This window comes from Macadamia integrifolia, chromosome 10 (genome assembly GCF_013358625.1).
Source record: "Macadamia integrifolia cultivar HAES 741 chromosome 10, SCU_Mint_v3, whole genome shotgun sequence".
Lineage (NCBI taxonomy): Eukaryota > Viridiplantae > Streptophyta > Magnoliopsida > Proteales > Proteaceae > Macadamia > Macadamia integrifolia.
In genome coordinates, this window is record NC_056566.1 from 24,782,281 (window position 1) to 24,805,523 (window position 23,243).

Below are 23,243 nucleotides of genomic sequence, written 5' to 3' on the forward strand. Positions count from 1 at the left end.
AAGTGGTACTAACCAAGAAGAATCATTTTCATTGTTCCTTAATTGTTTTTTCCTTCCTCATTTTTTCGAGTGATTATTCTCTACAATGAGTGAGACGGTGCAATGAGCGAGGCAATGCAATGAGCATCGGATAGTTGAAAGTATCCGAACACATATCTTGAGGTCCTCTCTATCATCTGATACTCATCTCACCATCACACTCACTATAGAAAATGTTTTTACCATGAAATATCCATCCCTCTTTTCCCTCACCTATAGGAATCATATGCCTAAGATTATGGGCCCAGAGAAATCCAGATAAGAGAGAATATTTGCAGAGATCTTTGCTAATCCCTAATAAAGATCAAGGCATTAGACTCCAACTTTGACTAAAATTGATCACCTGGACTCTCTCTCTCTAACTGATTTTTTCTTATAATATTGATCCTCTGCAACTAATCTGGGTGACCCATCCTCAAATTCAAATCGAAGTCAAGACCAATCTTGAACTTCAGAGATCAATCAAGGGCTTAGATTGCGCCACATGATTGCAAAATTGTAAATTTCTATGTCCATAGAAATATATAGGAGAACCCAGCGAGGGTATCCTGTATATTCCCTATTTCTTACCCAACCCAAATGCCTTCCATATTAATAACGAAACCAAAGGCTTCAGATATTCATCTCAGAGAACTCTTCACCTCTTCCATCATCCAAGGCAAATGCCGGCGGCGATGTCTGATACCGGTGACCATGGCCTCACGGCGGCACTGCTATCACCGTCGAAGAAACCCACCAATGAGAGGTTGAGTATTGACGATATGCTTCATAGATACACGGGTGAGTTTGGATCATGGCAACTCAGGCACTTCGTTCTCACAAGTTTGGCTTGGGCTTTGGAAGCTTTCCATACCATGGTCATGATTTTTGCAGACCGTGAACTTGCTTGGAGATGTGCTCCTGGTCAAGCAGGGGCGAGTTGTTCTCACTCGACACAGATGAGCATGTGTGGATTGGAACCCACATCGTGGGAATGGGTCGGTGGTTCTGGGAGCTCTACGGTTTCTGAATGGGGTCTCATCTGCGATAATAAGTACTTGGTGGGTTTGGTTCAATCTACTTTCTTCGCCGGATGTATGGTAGGTTAGTATACCTTCATCCAACGATTTATTTCAATTTCTTCTTAAATTTTTTGGAAATTGATTACAAATTTCTTTTCACCGATTCTCAGATTCTTGAGGGAAGGGTCTAATTATTGATATTCTTATTTATGTTTCTTCTCCTTTTGTGTTCTTGTGAGTCCTGAAAACGTTTAACCTGTTTCAGTATATTCTAGACACTCAGAAACCTTTATTTAGTGTAGAAGAACATCATAATGGGTCTTTCATGGGTGTCTGAACTTGGAAATCCTGTGTCTGGTCCTACATGTTTTACCAAGTTAATCAGAGATTTGAGAGAAACTGATTCCAATTTTATTAAGACATTGAAGACCCATCTTAATCAAGATGATAAGCTTAGATTGGACTTTGTGGTGGGACCTGCGAGCATCTTGCTTTCTAGGAAGAAAACCCTTTAGAAATTTGATGGTGAATGGCGACTTTAGTGGTAGAGAAAATGCCCAAAAGAGTAGGAAATTAAGGGGAATGATGCAACCATACACGTCTCTGGAGATGGATGTTGGGTGGAACATGTGGTGATAGAAAAAGGGGTAAGAAATAGTGGGGTGAGTTGACTGACAAAGCAAGAGATAATGAACAGATCTGTGGTTTTTGTCTTCTCTTTGATTATGATAATTATATATAATAAAATGATAATAACAGATGAATGAATGATGGATATAACCATGAAAAAAAATCTTTGACTTAACTGCAAATTATGGTACCGAAAAAGAATCCTTTGTCTTGTAGCTTAGCTAGTTCATTAAATTTGGCCTTCTTTAAAACGGAAAATCCAACTGTGAACAGTAAATACTTATAAGAATCATATAATAAGATCTTGAGGGCAGATCATTCCCCCCCCCCCTTCCCCACACCTTCCTTTTTTTTTTTTGGATGGAGGTTAAGGCTGCTGGACTTTTGACTGCTCTGCTACGGTTGGCTTCTAATTGATTACAATGCTATCCAAAATCTACTTACTTTTCAGCACTTTATTGCAATTAATTTGATATTTTTTTTGTTTTTACCATGAAAGGAGTATCTTCCTTTAATTAATAAGATTGAAGGTAAGGGAAAAAAGAAGTCCCCTCCTTTTAGGGATCTCTCTGACTTAGGGTTTCAAGTTCAGAGGGAAAGCGACACTATTTCGCCTTGAACCCTCCCTTTGGAGCCTCCTTGCAATGTGTCCCTGACAGCTTCTCTGTTTCCTTTTCGGAAAAGATCCTATAAACTTTGCCTCATGAAGTTAGTGTGGTTCGAGGTGATGAATTTTCATTCCTCCATATTATTAAGTGGCGGCCTACCCCTTCTGCCTACTTCATCATGCTTGGCACGACTGTTCCTGAAGAAGCTAATGTTTTAGAGGGCTATAATATTTTTACAGCAAGACGGAATCATCGCATTAGGTTCTCCCCGTACTATTTGCGATCTACAGACTATTTAGTTTTCCACAGTTTCATTCTTGGTCTATATTGTTAGATTTGTTCTTTTTGTTGGTTCTGGTATGAATCTAAACTTTGTTTAGATAACATTGTGCAAGTAAACAAGGGTACTTCATTAATCTTTTAAACTATATGCGTGGTGAAGAGTAAACTTGCTTGAAGGTCAGGATACAGAATTGCCTAATAATATGATTGATACATTTGAAAACATTCCTTTCAGGTGCAGGAGTATTTGGTCATCTTTCAGATTCATTCCTCGGAAGGAAAGGTTCTCTAACAGTTGTTTGCATCATGAATGCTATTACTGGCAGTTTAACGGCATTTTCTCCCACCTACCAGGCCTACATTGCTCTACGTTTCCTAACTGGTTTCAGCACTGGTGGGGTGGGGCTTTGTGCCTTTGTACTTGCCACCGAACCTGTTGGCCCCTCTAAGCGTGGTGCAGTTGGAATGTCGACATTTTACTTCTTCTCATCAGGCATTGCAATTCTTTCAGGCATTGCATATATGTTTCGGTCGTGGCGTGTCCTCTATGTTGCTTCCTCTATTCCTTCCATCCTCTTTCTTGTAGCAGTCATCCCCTTCATTTCTGAATCCCCTCGGTGGTACCTCATTCGTGGAAAGATCAACAAAGCCATGAATGTCATGCGTAGCATTGCACAACGCAATGGAAAGCATCTTCCTGATGGAGTTATGCTAGCTCTAGATGAGGATATCAATGACAAAACCTCAAATGGTTTGCATAACAAAGAATCAACAACTGGAGTTCTGCTTGTTCTAGATGAGGATATCAATGAAAAAACCTCAAATGTTTTGCATGACAAGGAATCAACAACTGAGGCTGCTACAGGTTCCCTCTTTGATGTCATTCGATCGCCTGTTACTCGTATGCGCTTATTTCTAACAGTTGCCATCAACTTGTTGTGCTCTGTTGTCTACTATGGATTGAGCTTGAATGTCGTCAATCTTAAAACCAATCTTTATCTCAGTGTGTTCCTTAATGCTGTTGCAGAGATGCCAGCATTCATATTAACAGCAATTCTACTGGACAGGTTTGGAAGGAAACCATTGGCAATAGGGACATTGTGGTTTAGTGGATTGTTTTGTTTGGTGGGGAGTGTAGTTGGTAACCATGGTGTGTGGAGGGTAGTGCGGATGGTTTGTGGAGTTCTTGGTATATTTGGAATGGCTGGAACTTATAATTTGTTGTTTATGTACACAGCTGAACTGTTTCCAACTGTTGTTAGGAATGCAGCACTTGGGTGTGCATCTCAAGCTGCGCAAATGGGAGCAATATTTGCACCATTGGTGGTGGTTTTGGGTGGGGGATTACCATTTGCAGTATTTGGGGTGTGTGGAATTCTTGGTGGTTTGTTTGCTTTCTACCTGCCAGAGACTATGAACCAGCCACTGTATGACACCATGGCTGGATTAGAGGATGGAGCCAATAATGTATGCAGAAGGGCATGAAGTTGTTTTCTGATCATAGGTTAGATGTTTCTTACACCCTTTTTGTTGATCCCTTTTTGAGAGCCATGCAAAAGGAACAAACGTCAATACCATGTCCATGTGTAAGGTAGTCAATTATCTTCAACAGTGCCTTGTTTCTGATTTGAGATTTTCATCTTTGACAAACATGAATTGAAACTCAACCTTTGTAAGAACAATGCAAGCTTAAAAATTGTCACAGAATTTGGAGTAGTCTAACTGTGAACTGATGGATGATCTCTTCCTACTGCACTTTTAATTTGGGAGAGGTAAGGTGGGTGGCCATTACAAAAGAAAACCAGACTGGAGTGACTTGCCTATGGAGGAGATCCAAGTTCTATCTGCTGCAATAAGATGCTTCTTACCAATGGAGTCTACATAGAGGAGAGATTGGACATTCATTTCCAATTTCTATAGTAAAGTAATTCTCAATATAAATCCTTCTTCGTAATTTTTCAATACCTCTGGCCATTTGTTATGCTAATACTCCTTTATTATCGATTGGCCCTAGAATGCTGACCTCCACCGAATATCTTAAGCAGTCACAGCCTTAACTGCCTCGTTCAATTGAATGAAGAAATATTGAAAAAGAGGCAATTGTTCTCACTGCCTAGAACTCATAATAACAGTAACTTTAATAATGGAAGAATGCTTTACTTCGAAGAGGGAAAAAAAATGCTTCCCATGGATATTTTGAAGAGTGTTCAAATAAATAAAATGGATTATCCACAAACGGATAAAAGAATGGTGGTAAGAGATGGCTACAGAAGGTGAACATGAAACGAAACCTTTCTCCCATTTTTTCATTTAAGATTAATTATAAAAAGAAAGAACCAATGTTCTACTTCTGAACAATGAACACGAATTACAAAGAAGAAACTGAAACTGTACAAAGGAATTGAGGAAGAAGAGAAGCACAAGGGAATCTCTTGTTTTGAAATGATTACCAACTCCCATGTTAAATGGAGTAGCTGTGAAATAAAACAGAATAATCATTCCAAAACAAATGGAGGGGTCAATAGTTCCAGGCCTCTCCCACATTCACTGGTCCCACATAGCCTGGAATACAGCAGGTCTGCTTTTCAGCCAATGTAGCATCTCCTTGTCCAGTGGGGACTTCTTAAGAACCGCATCAAGCATCGGACTACCAAAAACTCGTGGGGCACCCTCGAACGACCATATTTTGTCCTTGGGCCATGGTCTCTGGGGCTGTTTCTCCTGATAAAGGGAACACAAGAAATCTTATAAGCATCTCAACCTAGAGACGAAATGTTAACTTACAACCCCTCATCCCCCAGGAACCCAGTTGTAGGTTTAAATTGGCAGTCAAACAGAACTAATCTATCCAACAACCCAACCCAACCCAACCCAACCTGACACTTTATTAGGCCCTGTAACCAATGCATAGGACCTATGAGAGGATCTAATTGTAGATACTGTCATAACCCAGAACAGGTACCATCTAGAATATAGGGGAAAATAAGTATGTGCTATACAGCTGAGCTGGAACACTAAATATAAAGTGTGGCCAATCAAAGGGCCCCTAATTTCTCCAACAATTACGAGGCCACATTATAAGCTATCCCACTAATAAATCTTTACGAGTTTAGCATGGTTCCACACCAGTCCCATGCCTTGACAACCCTTTTCGCTTTGTGTCTGACAACAGATTTCTTTCATGGAGGCTCAATTTTGTCCGGTACAAAGTATCATATACGCAAAGAAGAGAACAAAAATAACAGCCAAAACACGGGTAGACATGATTTTGGAAAGAAAGACACTAACTAAGCAAACAAAAAGCACACGGACCACAGGTCCATGTTGCCACATATGAATGGTTAGCCACATTATATGCTTATCCCAATAACAAATCTTTACATGTTTAGCCGCATGCTGGTTCCACACCATTCCCATAACTTTGACAACCCTGGTTGCTGTGTGTTTTGTATAACATAAAGGTACTTCCATTTCAATTAAGGCAACAGAATCATATCACGTTTATCTATATGGAAGCACAGTTCTGTCCAATGCAAAGTGTCATACATGCAAAGAAGTGTAAAAATAACAGCCAAAACACAAGTAGGCATGATTTTCAAAAGAAAAATACAAACGAAAAAACACATGGACCACATGCCTATGTTGCCGCATGTGAATCGTTAGTAGCACCATAAATGGAGAAGTTAAGAGGCAGAACACCTTAATCCATCATTGATCCAATCTTGGCCACTAGTGGCAGTGTATGCAGACACTCTGCTGCATTGTTCACACAGAAACCTCTTGTCCTACATATATTTTTAATTTGAACATGATGTAACCATTTGGATTTTAAAATGTTATCATATATATAGTTAGTGGCTAGGACATCATCTACCCAGGCTAGTCCAACCAAGGCGAAATAGATCCAGTCTCACCCTCAGTTCTTTGTTGGGTGGTTTGCAACCCAAACCAATCATTAGCAGCCCCAGCCCATTGCAGATATATCACATTTCACTATTATTCATCATTCCCCCCCCCCCCCAAAAAAAAGGCCATAACACCCCACCCTCCCGGAAAAGAAAAAGAAAAATTAGTGAGCAAGAACCAAAGGAACAGGAAAGATTCAGCATATGCTCTCACCATTATTGAAACCATAAATCTGAGGGTTTTCTGGCCATAAACACGTTGTCGCATTGATGGCCTCTGGGCCTTGGCATATAAGGAGGCAATGTCAGGCAAAAACAAACAACCCCTTCTTGCTCTCCCAAGCTGACAATCTGGATCAGCATTATTCTGAATATGCCAATAAATCAACTGCCCTAAACAATAATTCTCACCATACGTCTTGCGATACTCCTGGAAACCTGATCCCAATTTGTCAGTGTACTTGGGGCCCAAGTCAAGAGGGCTAATGTAAACAGGGGGAGATGTTAAAGTCTTATACTCCTGCATATGGAAAATTCTCCTTGATTAGAGGAAGGGCAAACTATAACCTAGCTCATCATATTTATTTATTATATATACTGAAAACTTTTGGCTGAAGAATTCCTACTCACCCGAACTCTAAAAAAACATTTTGTATGAGCGTAAATGTGGATCAAGTCAGCAGCAGCATCATGCCGGCACTTATATGTACAAGGAAGATTCCGGACCTCATCCCTCAACCTTATAAGAGTGCAAACAAGAAAATAGTGAGAATGACAACTAGGGAAGATTGTAATATAACAGAAGCAGCAAAACACAACAGTTCACTACTTCACTCAGTTTACCATAATAAAGATTTTTTCAGTTCACTCCGGAGATCATCGGAACCAGATGGGTCATGCACATCAATCTTGGACTTGAGATCATTTAGCAAATTCTCTTCTACATGAGGAGCCATGCACTGAAGTAATTCTTCAACGAGTGATCCCTCCCCTTTCCAGAGGACAGAAACTACTTCCTCGGGACTTAGCTTCTCTAGTGGTGGTGGGGCTTTCTTTGAGTCACCAAATATGCTTCTCATTACATACCTGACCTGAAACATCAATTTCATGCAGAACAAACCAAATTCATCCACATAATAGATTGAAGCAATGAAACCAAGAAACCAGGGAAGTCTAAGTTCATAGCACTATAACGTGAGCAGGAAGACTATACTCGGGGGGGGGGGGGGGGGGGGGGAGAAAGTCAAGCACCTTGTCAAGAGTAACAGCCAAATTTTGAAGTCTTTGATTGTACACACCCTCAGCCTGCGGTAGTAATAAATTGAACATTCATAAGCTAACCATAAACCTAATTCTATGCATACAAGACCGTCATCATACATTATGTGCATCTAACATGTGTGCAATGCACCTGCACGTGCATGCACACACACACGCGCACGCACACACACACACACACACAGAGTCAGAGTAAACAACAGTTACCTGGACCTCGGCATCACTCTTCTCAGTATCTAAGCAAATATCTAGAAAGAATTTCCTCTTCTCCTCCAAATTATGCGTCAAAATCTCCTCAGGAAGTTTCGTTCTCTCAAAATTTATAAATCTCACCTTCACCCACATAAAAGTATTTCAGACACCAAACAGAGAAAGTTTATTCAAACATAGAGCAAGGAAGGCAGCAAAGACACCTACCAGACGAGCTGAATATGCAATCAGCCAATCAGGCAACCCATAAAGCAAACAAGCGCCTAAACCAGCTCTTCCCAAGTCCAAATAATCATCTTCAGAAACAAAATTCAATTCACATGCCTCTAACATCAACCGATGACGATCTAGCATTCCATGGGACTCTTTCAGTATCTGACAAACATGGAACTCCGGTTAAAAAGGAAAAAAAAAAAAAAAACATAATTGAAAAAGGAACTGCAAACATAGAAAATGTTTTAGTACAAATAAATATGACTACAAAAAGTAAAATAAAAGTTAACAGTAAAACATTGGCCAGAGAAAAAAAGCAGTAACCATAAATAAGCCTGATTATGGTAGGGTCCACCAATGGTCCCCTTCAAATTTCTTTTTCTGTCGCTGTTCTTGTATCTTTCGCACCCTTAACAACTGAGGACACTTGATTGGTTCCTCTACTACGAATTTAATAATGAAAAAGTTTCCCTTATAGTTTGCACCTTTTGAAAAGCCCCTTCACCAGTCAAATTCAAATAGCTTCCCCTGCAGACTTGGCTGCCGCACAGACAAACAGAAGCTTCATACTCTTCCTTACTCTGAAGCAGAAACAAGTGAAATGAATTACTACGTACTACTCTTTTAAATACATAGGACACCAAAAGACAGAAGATACACACCTCTGTTACAGAGTTATAATCAAATGTGATCTCCTCACCATAATTAATTGGTCGAACAGTGTAAACTCCAATTAGGTACCGACCATCTACTGCAGTAACTCTGTTCCCACAAAGTAGATGGGTAAGTACAACATTAGCAAATTAGAAATCAAGGTTTTTAATAGAATGAAAAAGATTCAGAATCCAAGTGACAAGATGTATCCTCAGAATAAAAATAAGAGAGCATTCTAAAAGCACATCTGCAAGTGATTTATCCAAAAAAAAAATAGAAAGACAAACACAAATTTGCTTGAGCAGAAAATCCCTATAGATACATCATTGTGACCTGCAGCAGAGTAAACACAACATGAATACCGCAGCAAATCTTTCACTATTATTTAGCACTGTGGCTAGAGAGTTTGGTACAGCCTTGGAGCTGGGGTCAATACTAAAATATTCAGATCACTGCATATATTATGCTTAAATGTGCTAAGAAATATAAATATGAACATACAGACAAAAAGATATTTGAAAAGAATCATTTAATTAAGTTACAATACAAGCAATTTCATTTTGTGCACTGCTCAAGAACTCAATTCCATAGAACTACACCGCAACATTCATGTAACCCAGGCAACTAATTTCATTCCTCGGCTGGTATAAGTAGATCCATTAAAGGTAATCAGGTAGTTAAACTGAGTTCAAAAGCTTCTAAAAAGCATTAATAGATATCATCCTGCTGCTAAGGAAGCTCATGGAAAGATTTAGAGTTTCCTAGAAGGATCTCCACATGGTCTTTATTGACCTAGAAAAAGCCTATGACAGAGTTCCCATAGAGTTAATCTGGCATGTACTAAAGAAAAGAAAGGTGTCAAGCAAGGTTCTAAAACACAAGAACAGTCACGGGATCAGTCGAGGCTGATATCGTTCCGGATCGGTCTGGACTCTGGATTGGACCGTATAGGAGAGATCTACCCCTATTTTTTTTAAATCAGTTTTTTTGCTATAATTTTACCCTTGGACCATACATGTGGATCGGGATCAGAAGGATCAGGATTGGGGATTGGTCAATGTCGATACTGATCATTCTATTCCGTATTTTAGAACTATGGTGTCGAATAAGTTTGTGGAAACAATTAAAGATATGTATGAGTGCGGTGACCAATGTCAATCGTGGGAAATCAAGGTAGTGAATTCTCAACCACAATTGGGTAATATCAAGAATCAACTTTAAGTCCTTACTTGTTCGCACTTATCGTGGATGATTTAACCAGAAACATTCAAAAGAAGTTTTCATGGTGTATGCTTTTTGCTGATGATATTGTGTTGGTGGATGAGACAAAAAAATAAAGATTAAAACTTAGTTGGAGTTATAGAGATCAACCTTGGAATTAAGAGGTTTTAAGATAAGTAGACCAAGATGGAGTATATGATATGTGACTTTAGTGACACTAAGATGAATAACGAAGAGGTGAAATTTGAGAAGAAAGAGATACCACAAAGTGATTATTTTCGATATCTGGGTTCAACTATAACTAAAGAAGGTGATATAAAGGAAGATGTTTCATAGAGAATTAAAGTGGGGTGGATAAAATGGAGAGGTGTCCAGAGTGTTGTGTGTTCAACGTATTCCTTTAAAGCTTACTGTTGTAAGACCGGCTATAATGTATAGAATCTTGGGTAGTTAAGAAGCGTCATATAGATAAATCAAGTGTAGCAGAGATGAGAATGTTGAGATGGATGTGTGGCAAAACTAGGAAGGAGTAAGTATGGAATGATCATATTAGAGTTGACTTGGGAGTTGCCCCGATACATGATAAGCTCCGAGAAAATCATCTGAGGTGGCATGGTGATGTTTTACAGAGGCCTTGGGATGCACCAGTACGGAAGAGTGGTCTGATTCAGATTGAAGGTATTAAAAGAGCCCAAGGCAAATCTAAAATAACCCTAGGAGAATTAGTGAGGAAAGACATGCATAGTTTAGGTCTTGACCCTAGTATGACCTTGAATAGAACTGTTTGGAGGGCTACCATTTAGAAGGGATAAGGCTGAGTTTGTTGTTTGTTGTTGATGTTTATCCTGCTGCTGGAGCATTTATATTTTATTTGAACTAGCTGCAACCTCTCCCCCAAAAACATAGGAAAGAGAAGAGAAATAGATATCCTATTGATTGGGTTCACTTCTTACTTGGCATGTTCATCAATTTTCCTCCGTTCCTTGCAGAGCAAGAGATACTATGATGCAGTATCTAAGCACCAGTTGCAGCGTTGCAGCATCAGGAAGAAGAAGAGCTCCTGAAGCAAGGCAAGGCTTGCCACTATAGTTTTCTCCAGTTTTCCTAAGCCTGTGGTTCCAGATTCAGTCCACGAATCCAGAATCCTGGACAATGGAAGTCGTGGAGGCTTTATTATTATTATTATTATTATTTAAATTAATTATTTCTACTTTCAGGCTGGATTAGGACTTACAAATTCTAGTCCTGTTTTCAGCCTTTCTTCTTTATCATCTGAAGTAATTGAGTCCGTTTACGACTCTCCAAATACAGCTTGCAATTGGGGAGTTGCCTAGTATGTTTTTGTTTATTTCCTACCCTTTCGAGACCAAGACAGATTTATCTTATTTTAAAGATGATTTTTTTCTTTTTTTCTTTTTTTCTTTTTTTCTTTTTGTAGTTGAAGGCTGATCTTTTCAGTTCTTTTTCGCTTCTCTACCTATTTGGCTAATCAGCCAACCATGTGGAAGGCCATCAATACACCAGCTGTGTATTAAATCGAACGGTTCGTGTTTTTCAAATTCTGAATTTTCTGAACAATGGATCTGATTCTTCTAATTCTGTATGCTCAATATTCATTGATCCTCAAGACTATTCATTAATTACATTCTGCTTTGAATCCTTAAAGCCCTTGCATAGATGCTGCTCTTTATTTGGTTATTCAATTTCCTAGTTGAAGTAGGACAACACCATATCTTTTTATCTGACTATCAGATTTGCATCATATTTTACAGTCTTGCTCTACCTATCAGTAACCGACCAGAGTTTTGGCCAAACCAGATCTGTCCTGCCTCGTTCTGGTTCCTGCCCTGCAATTCAGGATTTAGAGAGTTTTCTAAACCCATATTCCTTCGGTGACTAGAAACTCCTTATACTGTCGAGCTGCTAAAGCATTCATGTTTTAGTTCTGTGGTACCCTTGATTAAAAGGAATTTTATTGAAGTTAGATTAAGTGCCTCTTATCTCACTTTACATATAGGTACTCTATGGTTCCAAAACTTTCAAAGCTATTTCCTCTTCTAGGGTGGTAGAGCCTCGTTTGACATGGATAAAATACTCTTAACCACTTCTCATCTCTCATTAACATAAGTAACAAATGGTTATAGAAACCCTGTCACACAGCTGAGAAACAACGGAATAGCACAAATTGATAGAAGTAGAACTTACTTTGCTTCGCAATTAGGTCTGCACGAGTGACAAATACGACTTGCATAGTTTGCCTTGTGCATGGCATCAACAACAACTAAATCATACCCATCACGGTCTCCCTGCCAAATGAATCCATTTAGTGAGGCATCAAAGAAGAAAAGAACATATATGATCTGAAGACTCAAACAAAAAAAAAAAAAAAAACTCATGTCCAAAATCAGCTCAAGGGGAAATTCAAATTTATACTAAAAAACAACCTTTGGCCTCTCTAGATATATGTTGTAGAACTCTGGAGCTGGATCATTATTGTTTTTTTGCAGTAATCGAATGCCATCTTGCTTCTCAAACCATTTCCAAGCCGGATAAACCTAAAACATAACAAAAGTTGAGTTTCCAAGTATTATTTCTTCCTTACTCCCAACTCATAAAGATAATATGGTAGGAAAAAAAGTAATGAGATACTGAAGATCAATACAGTGGTTGCTTCAAAAAACTAGAGAACAAACAACACAATTTAGAAGCCATCAAGAATAAATGGAATATGAAATTCGTCTAGAAAGGACATGAATCATAATGACCATGATGAAGTTAGAAATAAGCAAGGATCAAGGAAAGAGAGAAGAAGTAAGAGGAAGAAAGAAGAAGAAGATGTGAGAGAGAGAGAGAGAGATGCGTGCAATCATATGGGTAGAGGAAGAGCTCTTCCCACCTATATTGAATCACTAAAATAATAGGATGAATTACATACACCTCCTTAGGGAGGTTAAAAGAGAGGGGGGAGGGGGGGAGAAAGGAAAAATATAATATAAGACAAGTAAATAAGCTAGTTCCCAAAATACCCCTAATACATAAACTCTAACAGATGATACTGCCCAGGTATATCATCCACAAACATTGAATGGCACCCACACTTTCCAAGAATCAAAAATATTACATTGGGAGGTGGGGAATAAAAAGGGAAATGAAAACAAGACCCATTTCAGAAACAGAAAATAGATGAAGGTATGTGGACACATACAGCCAGCATTTGTATACCAGACCCAAAAATCTACTTCCAAGAGATAAGATCAAGAAATAAAACATGCAGCCAATGCAAATATTCAATTCAGTGGTTGAAAACATCACGATCATAAAATAGCATAAAGCATGTCTATTAAAACAATGAAAACCAAAACTGGGGCAAGACACCTAATGTTTTATAACGCATTCAAGATTATACATGGAGGTTGGAATAGTTTACTTAAACAAGCAGGTAAGGCGTATATATATATATATAGAGGGGGGGGGGGGGGGAGAGAGAAAAATTTTTAAAATGTTAGCTGTTAACATAACTGAAACCAGCAGCTATGACATCTTTACCTCTCCCAGAAACTCCACAACAAAATCATCTTCACCAAAACCTTCTTCGCTATTGCAAACTACTCCAAGCCCCTGGCAATCGTATCCAAACAGGCAATTAGTAAACCAGCACACACCCAGAATCAGTAAAAGTCAAGCCAATTCATACGAAAGTGAGGTTAACATAAGCAAATAATCGGTTTTACCTCGTGCAGAATAGTCAAGAGTAAAGTTATACCTTTCTATAAGCTACATAATTGTCTTCACGACGATCTTCCATGGACTTCAAGATGCATTGGCATATTTTCATAATGCGTTTGTCACCACGTTCCTGAGCAGTCTTTAGGATCTCTTCAACAACACGCTGCAAAGGATACATCATGGGAGTGTTTCCAGTACCAGTGAAGGACCTGACTTGCTTATTCAGAACTCGCAGAAGCACGTCTTCAACAAACATATGCTTATCTGGAAGTGTCCAATCCAAATCGTCTGGCATGGAGTCCAGGAGAAGATTATGAGTATAAGGATCTATACCATAGACTTCCTGTTCTAGGACCTCATTTCCAAGTTGTTTCCTGGGTTTATAGTCCTTTACTTCAGGGATTTCCATATCTGACTCCTCAGTGATATTCTTTTGTGCCTTGAGCTTCTCAGAATAGTCCTCAGGTAGACAAACCCGCATCTTTCGTTGCACTTCCTCCTCATCTGCCACAATAACATATCGATCAATGACTTCATACTTCCTAGTAACAGGAGGAACGAGGCTTGCTTTCGTCATCCGAGCACCCCATTCACGGTCATCAGCAATAGAATCTAAAGACTCATCTGCCCCAAAGTATCTATCTCCAGTTAAATCACCAGTTCCTCCTTCAGACTGGAACCCTAGGTCACTTTCTGTATCTGAGGAAGAACAGTTCCCATCACCACTAGAAACTTCAGAACACTGATCAGGGTCACCAGAAGTCTCACTTCCTGAATCTAAATCCCTCTTATTCAATTTGGATAAGCGTCTTCTTATTTCCCGATCAGATGCACATTCTCTATAATTTATACCACCATTGACATACGATGTGCCATTACGCATGATTTTCCTCTCGTTCACTACTTTATTTAGTTTCTTCCCATACTTGGAGGCCACTGAGCAAAACCCAGCACGTGCATTATCCTTAAATAACTTCATCATTTCATTTCTTTCATGACAGGACTTAGAATTCTCATCCAAACTTCTGGCAAGTCGGATGAATAACATAATGATGTGATTCATATCTCCAGCATCACCACGATTTCTGGCTCTGCATTGATACAAAATATTACACACACAAAAGGTGAAACTGCAACTATAAATTATAAAATAAGACAACAATAACTAATAGGATCAAAGCACAATGTTAACAATAGTTTTACGAGAGGCAACAAAATCATCTTTACCTGCTTATGTTTCTAGAAGTAGAGGAAATTGCAAAAATATCCTACTTTACATAGAGAAATACTGAAGGAATTCTTTTTTTTTTCTGTAACTTTTTGTGCAATTTCACAGTAGTAAGTTTGAACGAAAGACGTTCTTAATGGTTTTAAATTAAAGAAGCAACAAATTTAGCAAGTAAGCTTACTTTATTGCATCGCGACACATTCGACTGATATCCTCCTTAACAGAGTTCAAACCATGACCAATGTAATAACCATTCTTCATCCTATCTTCGATCTCTGCAACCTGATCAAACGAAATTGATGACACTCAGAACTAAGGAAGTTCAAATAGTTGAATAGCCTTTTTATTTCTACAACGTCAAGTACCAAGCAAGTAACCATACCTTAGGCACAAAGAAATCAAAAGTGTTCTCCTTCATGATGTCCCTAAGACTCAAAGCGAGGAATTCTTCCATTTTCTTATACACATTTTCAGATTTCTTGCGAAGCAACCACCTTAGTTGAGCATCCCTTGACAGGAGGGATCTGGGCATTTTCACATCACGTAACTTCGTACGACTGTAATAGCTTTGCCGGAATGATTGACTGACTGAGTCTCTCCTACACATAGTGACATCATGATCTAGAGAATCTCCAGGCTCATTCGACTCATCCAAATGACTATTTGAGCCCTTGAAAGCTTTAGAAACTGAAAAACTTTTTTCTGTTATCTGACTGAGGCTCCTCATCTTTGAACAAGTCTCTTCAAGATTCCTAGCGTCACTGGAAACACGGCTTTTTATCCAGTTCAAATTTGGAAATTTCTCTGTCAATTCACTGAATTGGCTGCAGCCCCTGATATCTACAGAAGATATACAAGGGAACAAATGGAGAATTTGATCAAGGACACCAGCACTAATATTGGTGCACCCAACAAGGATGATTGATGTTATCTTCTCTTTCTTATAACCATCCTGCAGGCAAATAAAGACGTGCATTAACACAGAGAAAACCATGAATAACTTGATGACCAGTACTAGCAAAGAGGAAGAAAGCATACCATGATGCCCTGGAACATGGAGTCGGTGCACATTGGACCAGCAGATGAAAAGTTGATCTGTCTGGAGATATCCCTGTAAGACCTGACAGCAGCATTCCAGCGCTTACAAGTAGCCGCAGAGAATGCTAGGGACTTCAAGTCAGTTCTCAGAAAATGAAAAACTCGTGCCAGTATACTGCCATTGAGTAGCCCCCAGGTATCCCTGTCTATTTCAGCACTAGCGCCATTTCCTTCATCAAAAACAGTGTCACCGCATAATTCCTCAAAGGAGCCATCTTCATGTTCAATAAGGAGATCCTCCACTTCATCATCTTCTCCACTTTCATTGACCACCATTCGAGCTCTTTTACCAGCACGGAAAGATGTTTCATCCTCTGTTATGGAAAAATCATCAGAGAGAAAATTAACAGGTAAAACAAATGAAGCAGGGTGGTGAACCGCATAAAGAATAGATGACATCAAGAGACCCAACCCAGGTAAAAAAGAAAAAGGCCAGAAGCTGAATGACAAGACTCCTGACTTGGGTCCTACAGCCCCAACCAGGGCAAAACAATGTGTTCTAAAGGGAAAGATTAAAGGTCAGGAATTTTGCTCATGTGATGATCACACACCACCCAAGCTGTAGGGTTTTGCTATGTACTATTCTCTATTCCATGACCCACCCAACCCCAACCCCTTCCCCCACCCACCCCCACCCCCACCCCCCCAAAAAAAAAAAAAAGATGATCAAATTCAACTGATTAAATTCTAGGTGCGGCTATCAAGTGAAGGACCCTTGTCACTGGTACGTGAGCAAAGATACAACCCAGAAGAAGAAACTTCTCATCCGTAATCTAAAATTAGCATTCTTATTCACAAAATAAAATGAAATGGATGAACTTCGCATGACCGCACAAGGATTTCCTCCTACCTGATTTTTGGAACTTGTACGTTGCAAAATTTTGAGAGAAATAACTTTTCGTGACAGCTGAAGTAAAAGGATGTTTGTCTAATTCCTTCTTTGGTTGCTTAGCATTGATCCATGGCTCCAAGACCTCATTTACAGCAGCAGCAAATTCCCGGCTCTTATAAGATTTCATGACCAACTCATGCAGTTTACCACGTGTATACCCGATGAATTGAGGATGTAAGCTGTGAAATGAACTAGAAGCTATGTTGTCCCCACTCTGTGCTGCAACCTGTGACTGAGCTACAGAAGAATCAGTAGCTGGTGCAGCATCAGAGGCATTTGCAGCAGAGACAACTGGAACCCAAATGTTATCGTCCTTCCTGAAGACACTAGTGGACTTTGGAAGAGTACCTTTGTCAACCAAAGCTTGCAGCTTAGAAAATGATAGCGGCCCATGTTCATGACCAGCACCATCAAAGTAGTACCAATCACCCAAATGCAACTGCAATTCATCAACTGTGCAAACATGATCTTTTGGGGTGTTGATGGGTGTTACGCTTTTCAGCAAACCCTGTAAGTTCTGTTCAGTATGTTTTCTGGATTGTGAAGCACCCTCTGCTGACACGCTCTTGCCATCAGTACTTCCTGAGACGGACCGATGGGATCTTGATGAGTGGCGCTCATTTCCTCTAATTCTCATGCGGGGCTCAGAGATAAATGAACCATGGTCTTTGACAACACAAGCATTTATCCTGACAACAGATAGCATGGTTCCCTTCAGTCCCCTTGCATTAAGTGGCTTGATTTGGCCTGGATTCTTCTCTTCTGGCCAGGAAAATGCCCAAGGAGGTAGGTCAAGCCTTCTGCTCTGGGAGGGATAGTACAACTCATCTTTCCTGTGCCACCGAGGGTCCTCACAGCCAGACTTTGGCAACTGGCACAATGCGTAACCATCATTCAGGACAAGTTTCTTCTTAGATGATCTATCCTGAGAAGCTTCATCATTCCTCTTCCAGTCACCACCCTTGCAGGACCATCGGTTGGAAAACCAGTCATTACAGTCAGCACTGGCAAAGGCATCAGCTGACCTTGTATCTATAGCTTCTTTTGACATGGCATCAAGAGATCTATCAAAATTCTCATCTCTTCGTTGCGTGGAATACCCTGTGGAAGGTTGAAACCTCGTGAAACCTGTGATGCAGTTAACTCACCATCATGAGATTAAGATTGTTGGAAAGTGGAGTATGCACAGACTTTTCAAGCTAGATACTGCATGACTTAAAACGTACAGTTTCTATTTATTTAGTTTCTTGTAAAAGAGATAAAACTTCCCCAAGCATAACTGTAAACTTAACTGGATTGAAGAAAGTGTTCTCAAAGAGAATTGGAAGCAAAACTTAGCAAACATAGGTAGTGCATTAGATCTAGAGAAGAAAATACCACACCAATGCTTGCCCAACCCAAGTACAAAGCTCACATTGGGTGAGTTATGACTTATGAGCTGACACCGCAGCACTTGTCCACAGACATCCCAATGTTACTTTAACATCATATTATCACATATTACTTGCATTACACCTCTAACCCACAGATTGGCAATAATTTCATTTTATTGAGATGATATTTTATAATGAAGCCACAGGAAACTTGTACTTCGTTCTTCCCCATCAGCTTTGACATGATCCACAGGGATCTCCTTAACCATACCCTTATATAGTCTGAACCACGCAACAAATGGTGTTTCCAAGGTAATTCATTTTAATATTAAAACCCAGAAAAAAAAAAAATATATATATATATATATATATAACATAACACTCAAGAGCTATACCAACAAATCTGGTTAATTTATGGACTCGGAGATCTGTTAGTCGAGACCGAATAACAAAAACAACCAAACCCTCAGACTCTTTCATGCGTTCCACGGAACAAGAACAACTAATGGAAGAAAAAAATATAATCTACATAACCTGCATATAACATAATCTAACCTGCATATAACATAACCATATTCCTCAGAAAGTACAAATTACCGCACTAATATATCAAGTAATACTGAACACTAACAGCAATTTTATTTGAGCGTGAGTATGAAATGGAATGTCCATTCAGAGAATGATACAGCAACTTCATTATAAAATGAGTGTTGCAGCAAAATAAATGAAATGTTTCAATGCAAATAGAGAGTTACCTTCGGAGCTACCCCAATTTTCCCAGTCTGCATGCTCAAATGTCATCTGTAAAGCTTCTGCATAAACATAGATTTCCAGAAAACAGAAAAATATTCAAACACCCGATCTTAAAAAAGGATGTACATAGAGAAACAAGTTCACTCGAAAAGAAAATATCAGAATTTAGAGAAAGAAGAAAAACCAAAGAGATATGAAGTAGAGAATAGAGGGAAAACATACCTCCAAGAGTCTCGAGTTCCTTCCCGGTTATAACAGTGTAGCCACTTAGCAAGGCTCTGACCCTTTCATCAATGTAGAGATACTCTAGAGGCTCCAAAGGACTTGAAATGCCATGTAGTTGGGAAAGTGGCTGCAGTGAAGAAGCAGGCAGTTCCTCCCCCTTCTGATCAACAGGTTGCCCGGCATTAGCAACATCTGCCAATAGATTCCCAGGAGCCTCAGGAGGACTCACCAACTGAGTTATGGCATCAGAAACAACTGATGGGAAGTTCACAGGCACCAGTGGAGAAACAGCATTTTCAACAGTTACCCATCGCTCACTCTCTGAATGCTTTATCAAATGATCTGACAGCATAAACCCTTCCTCCACAAGCCTCTTAAGGTCACATAATTTAGAAGGGCCTTTCTCGATACCAGAATGATCAAGATAAAACCATTTTCCCACATTTGAATCTGACATAACCGGAACATGAGGTGGTGTGTCACTGATATCCATGTCCTCTTCCATGGACAACAGCTCTTCAGGAGCTTCATTAACCTGAAGAGGAGTTTCTTTGGAATCCAAGCTTACATTCTGTGACTCTTCGTCCTTGTGACCCTGAACAGTGATATTTTTATCAGCAGAACCACTACCACTGCTACGTACAGTGCTGCTATTGGGGGTTTGAGAGGTTGATAAATGCTTGTGAGAATCCCTTTCAGCTGATTCCCTGTGGCCAAGCTTCTCTTCATTCCCCTGGTTTGCATACCAACTGTGCTGCCTTTCACTTCCTCCGCTCTTTCGACTGGATTCCTGGTAATCTAGGGGCCTCCCCCGGTCACGGGGTAACCTCTCCTGGTAACCTGGAGTCCGATCCCTGAGATCTTCCCTGCAGTCATCCCTCTGGTCATGGTGTCGTGATCGGTCACGTGGGGACCGCTCCACATGAACAGGACTTCTGTTCTTGTGATCATGGACACGGCGCCGATCATGTGGAGACCACTCGGAGTGGCCTGGACTTCGGTCCCGGTGGTCATGGTGCCAGCCCCGATCACGTGGGGACCGCTCAGGGCGGGCTGGACTTCGACCATGCCTGTCATGCACTACTCTAGATGACGAAGAAGAATCATAATGCCTAGAAGAGAACCTGCTGGAGATTGGCAGTCTTGATGATGATGATGAAGAAGAATTTCTGTAAGAGCTCTCCTGCAAACCTCGTGAATAGTGTTTCTCATGGCCAGCCCGGTTACTATCATCAGACACTCTCCGGCTTTTAAAACCTGGATAATCTTCTCCATGGTATTTGCGGCTGCTACCCTCTGATTCTGTACAATAACGTTTCCGCCATGTACCAGATGCGCGCTCTCTTCCATGATTCTTGCCATCACTGTATTCGTGCTTATATGAGCCTAATTCCTCGTCGACAATTCTCAAATTGGTCTTTGAGTCCATGTCATGACCATGATCATGATACCACCTCGAACTGGAAGACCTCTTTCTACGTTCACTTCCACTCCTACTCAATTCTCTTCTTTGGGAAGCATCCTCATCAGAGAACTTCATAGAAGGTGGTGTTCGGTCTCGCTCGTACTTCCATCCCCTGTCCATAGCATTGTCGTCTTTCTCCATTTCCCATTTCCGTCCTTTTGCTGAAGCGTAGTCTTCTTTCACCACTTCACTTTTCCGCCATTTATCAGGGACAAACTCTCCTTTCTCAAGCTCCCCTCTCCGTCCTCTCCCCAAGTCCGACTTCTCCACTTCCCCTCTCCTTCCCTTTTCTATTATGAACTCTCCCTTCTCTACTTCTCTCCGCGCTCTTCCCGTCAAAAGTTCCCCATTTTCAACTTCTGCTTTCCGCCACTTCTCCGGAACGAACTCTCCCTTCTCAACTTCACCACCTTTCCTGCACTTATCAGGGACAAACTCCCCATTTTCAATTTCTCTTCTCTGCGACTTCTCGGGAACAAATTCGCCATTCTCCACTTGGCCTTTCGCCCCCAACAAAGAACCCAATTCTCCCTCCTCCACTTCTTCCTTGGGCAGCTTTTCGGAAGCAATCTCCCCCTTCTCAACATCCCCTTTCTTCCCTCTCTCAAACTTCCGCCCTTTCTCTGAACTAAATTCCTCGTTCTCTACTTCCATCTTCTTCTCATGCTTTCGCTGAAGCTGTGATTCTGCATATTGGAGAGACCTAGAATTGAAACCACCATTGCCCCCGCAGAACGTATCCGAAAGTGGAAATCTTTCCATAACATGCTGCGAAGGCACGCAGGCGACTCCGCCATCGCCCATGGAAGTCCAAGGACTACAGAAAAGAACCCTAATTCTCCCCTTCCCTAGGGCTATCGATGCTCATATTGCGATTTCTTCGTCCGTATTAGTCCACGCAACGAACTTGAAAACCTAATTCCACCAACACATGGAATGAAACAAATCAGAACAGCAATACCATCAATGCAATGTAGGGTTTCGGAAAGAATGAAAAGAAAATAACGTAAGCTAGGAACCGCGAATCAAGAAACAGAGAGAAATATATATATATATATATATATATATGAACAACGAAATTCACCCCCTAAGTTCGAATACAATAAAATAGGAAGTGATAGAAATCAAAACCCAATAACAGCGAGAAAACTTACAACGAAACTCGAAGAACTCAAACAACGGATCCGATAAGGGATTTCGGGAGCTTCTACGAGAACGAGGAACGGGCGAAGACTCCCGTGTGAGCGGATCGAAATATACCTTGGAAGAGCTGAAGAAGCTCGTCCTCTCTGCTACCTTGTTTTCCCTTTCGGCTCTCGCTCTTTCTGTCTCTGTAATCTTCTCTCTTCTTCTCCGTCTCCTTTCTCTATAACTTCTCTCTCTCCGAAACGAAAGATTTCGTTGTTTGTTTTTCGTTAATCTTTTTCCCTCTTCGGTTTCCTTTTTTATCTTTCTTCCCTCCCGCTGTCCTTTACTGGATTACCCTTTTATAAATACCGTAGAGTGTGAAAATACGACGAAAATACTTATACAGGACCGTATATCCATAGTGAAATAGGGCACGAAGGCATTCTAGAGCGGAAACCAGCCTGTCATTCTCCCCCTCCCTTCAGAAATGACTCTCATGCCCCTTGCATTCCAATCCCTTCAACAGTTGAGCCACTACCTACAAGAAAACCAACAGCATACCCAAGCCTCTCCCTTCTAAAATATAGCCTAATGTGGATTTTAATTTGTCTTATTTATTTTTTTTTTTTTAGTAAGTGCAAGAGGCTATACATTTAATATAATTATAAGGGATTGAATTCTTTGTCCAAGAGTGTGGCATAAGCTAACACCTTCATGAGTCAATCTATCTCCTCCCACAAAGAAGGGGTGCATGTATCATTTCATAGAAGGAGAAGAGAGAGAGACTCAAGGAAGTGCTAACATACTCTACACTCCTAGACATAGTTCATGTTCACCAATATACATAGGAGAAAGAAGTTGATAGGTTATGTAGTGCTTGCTAGCCTCATGTGTCTATCCTCTACGGCTCCCCTTATGGGGGATAGAAATGCCATTTCATAAATGGATCAATGTAGTTTGTGCTAGTGCCTCTCTTATGGCTACCCTACCAATGGGGGATGAAAATATCATTTCATAAAGGAATGAGAGAGAGAGAGAGAGAGAGAGAGAGAGAGAAAGAGAGAGAGAGAGAGAGATGGGAGAACTCGCATAGTGTCATGTTCTCAGAGAGAGTATTTTGCCTATATATGTATATAAAGAAAATCTTTTTGCGGCCACCACCAATGGGAAAAAAATTTGTAACCTTCAAGTTTTGCCATTTTAATATAAAACTTTTTTGGCATGCCTATTTTAAAAATGTGTAGTTTTTAACACTTTTCATAACATACGTTTCTGTTTCAACAAATATTGTCATAGAAAAAGGATATCAAAGCT

General features: G+C 40.2%; 2 protein-coding genes across 3 annotated transcripts; one reads left to right on the forward strand and one right to left on the reverse strand.

Annotated features, from left to right (window-relative positions):
* The first annotated feature begins 365 nt into the window (after positions 1-365).
* On the forward strand, positions 366-4,276 carry LOC122091585 (organic cation/carnitine transporter 4). Its single transcript, XM_042661596.1, has 2 exons — positions 366-1,122; positions 2,796-4,276. The coding sequence occupies exons 1-2, from the start codon at positions 702-704 to the stop codon at positions 4,043-4,045; spliced, it is 1,671 nt and encodes a 556-aa protein (XP_042517530.1). The 5' UTR covers positions 366-701; the 3' UTR covers positions 4,046-4,276.
* Positions 4,277-4,834: 558 nt separating this feature from the next.
* LOC122091584 (histone-lysine N-methyltransferase ATXR3-like) lies at positions 4,835-22,221 on the reverse strand. 2 transcript variants are annotated; one of them, XM_042661595.1, is made up of 20 exons: positions 22,062-22,221; positions 19,334-21,716; positions 19,114-19,170; positions 16,944-18,113; positions 16,034-16,407; positions 15,378-15,947; positions 15,177-15,277; positions 13,805-14,858; positions 13,588-13,659; positions 12,486-12,596; positions 12,247-12,347; positions 8,829-8,928; positions 8,652-8,747; positions 8,161-8,328; positions 7,951-8,076; positions 7,717-7,770; positions 7,309-7,556; positions 7,096-7,204; positions 6,680-6,985; positions 4,835-5,281 (listed from the first exon to the last, which is right to left on the reverse strand). In XM_042661595.1, the coding sequence occupies exons 2-20, from the start codon at positions 21,603-21,605 to the stop codon at positions 5,105-5,107; spliced, it is 7,266 nt and encodes a 2,421-aa protein (XP_042517529.1). In that variant the 5' UTR covers positions 21,606-21,716; positions 22,062-22,221; the 3' UTR covers positions 4,835-5,104. The 2 variants fall into 2 exon arrangements, with proteins under 2 accessions (XP_042517529.1, XP_042517528.1); XM_042661594.1 differs by having other exon boundaries at positions 21,956-22,221.
* Positions 22,222-23,243: the final 1,022 nt, after the last annotated feature.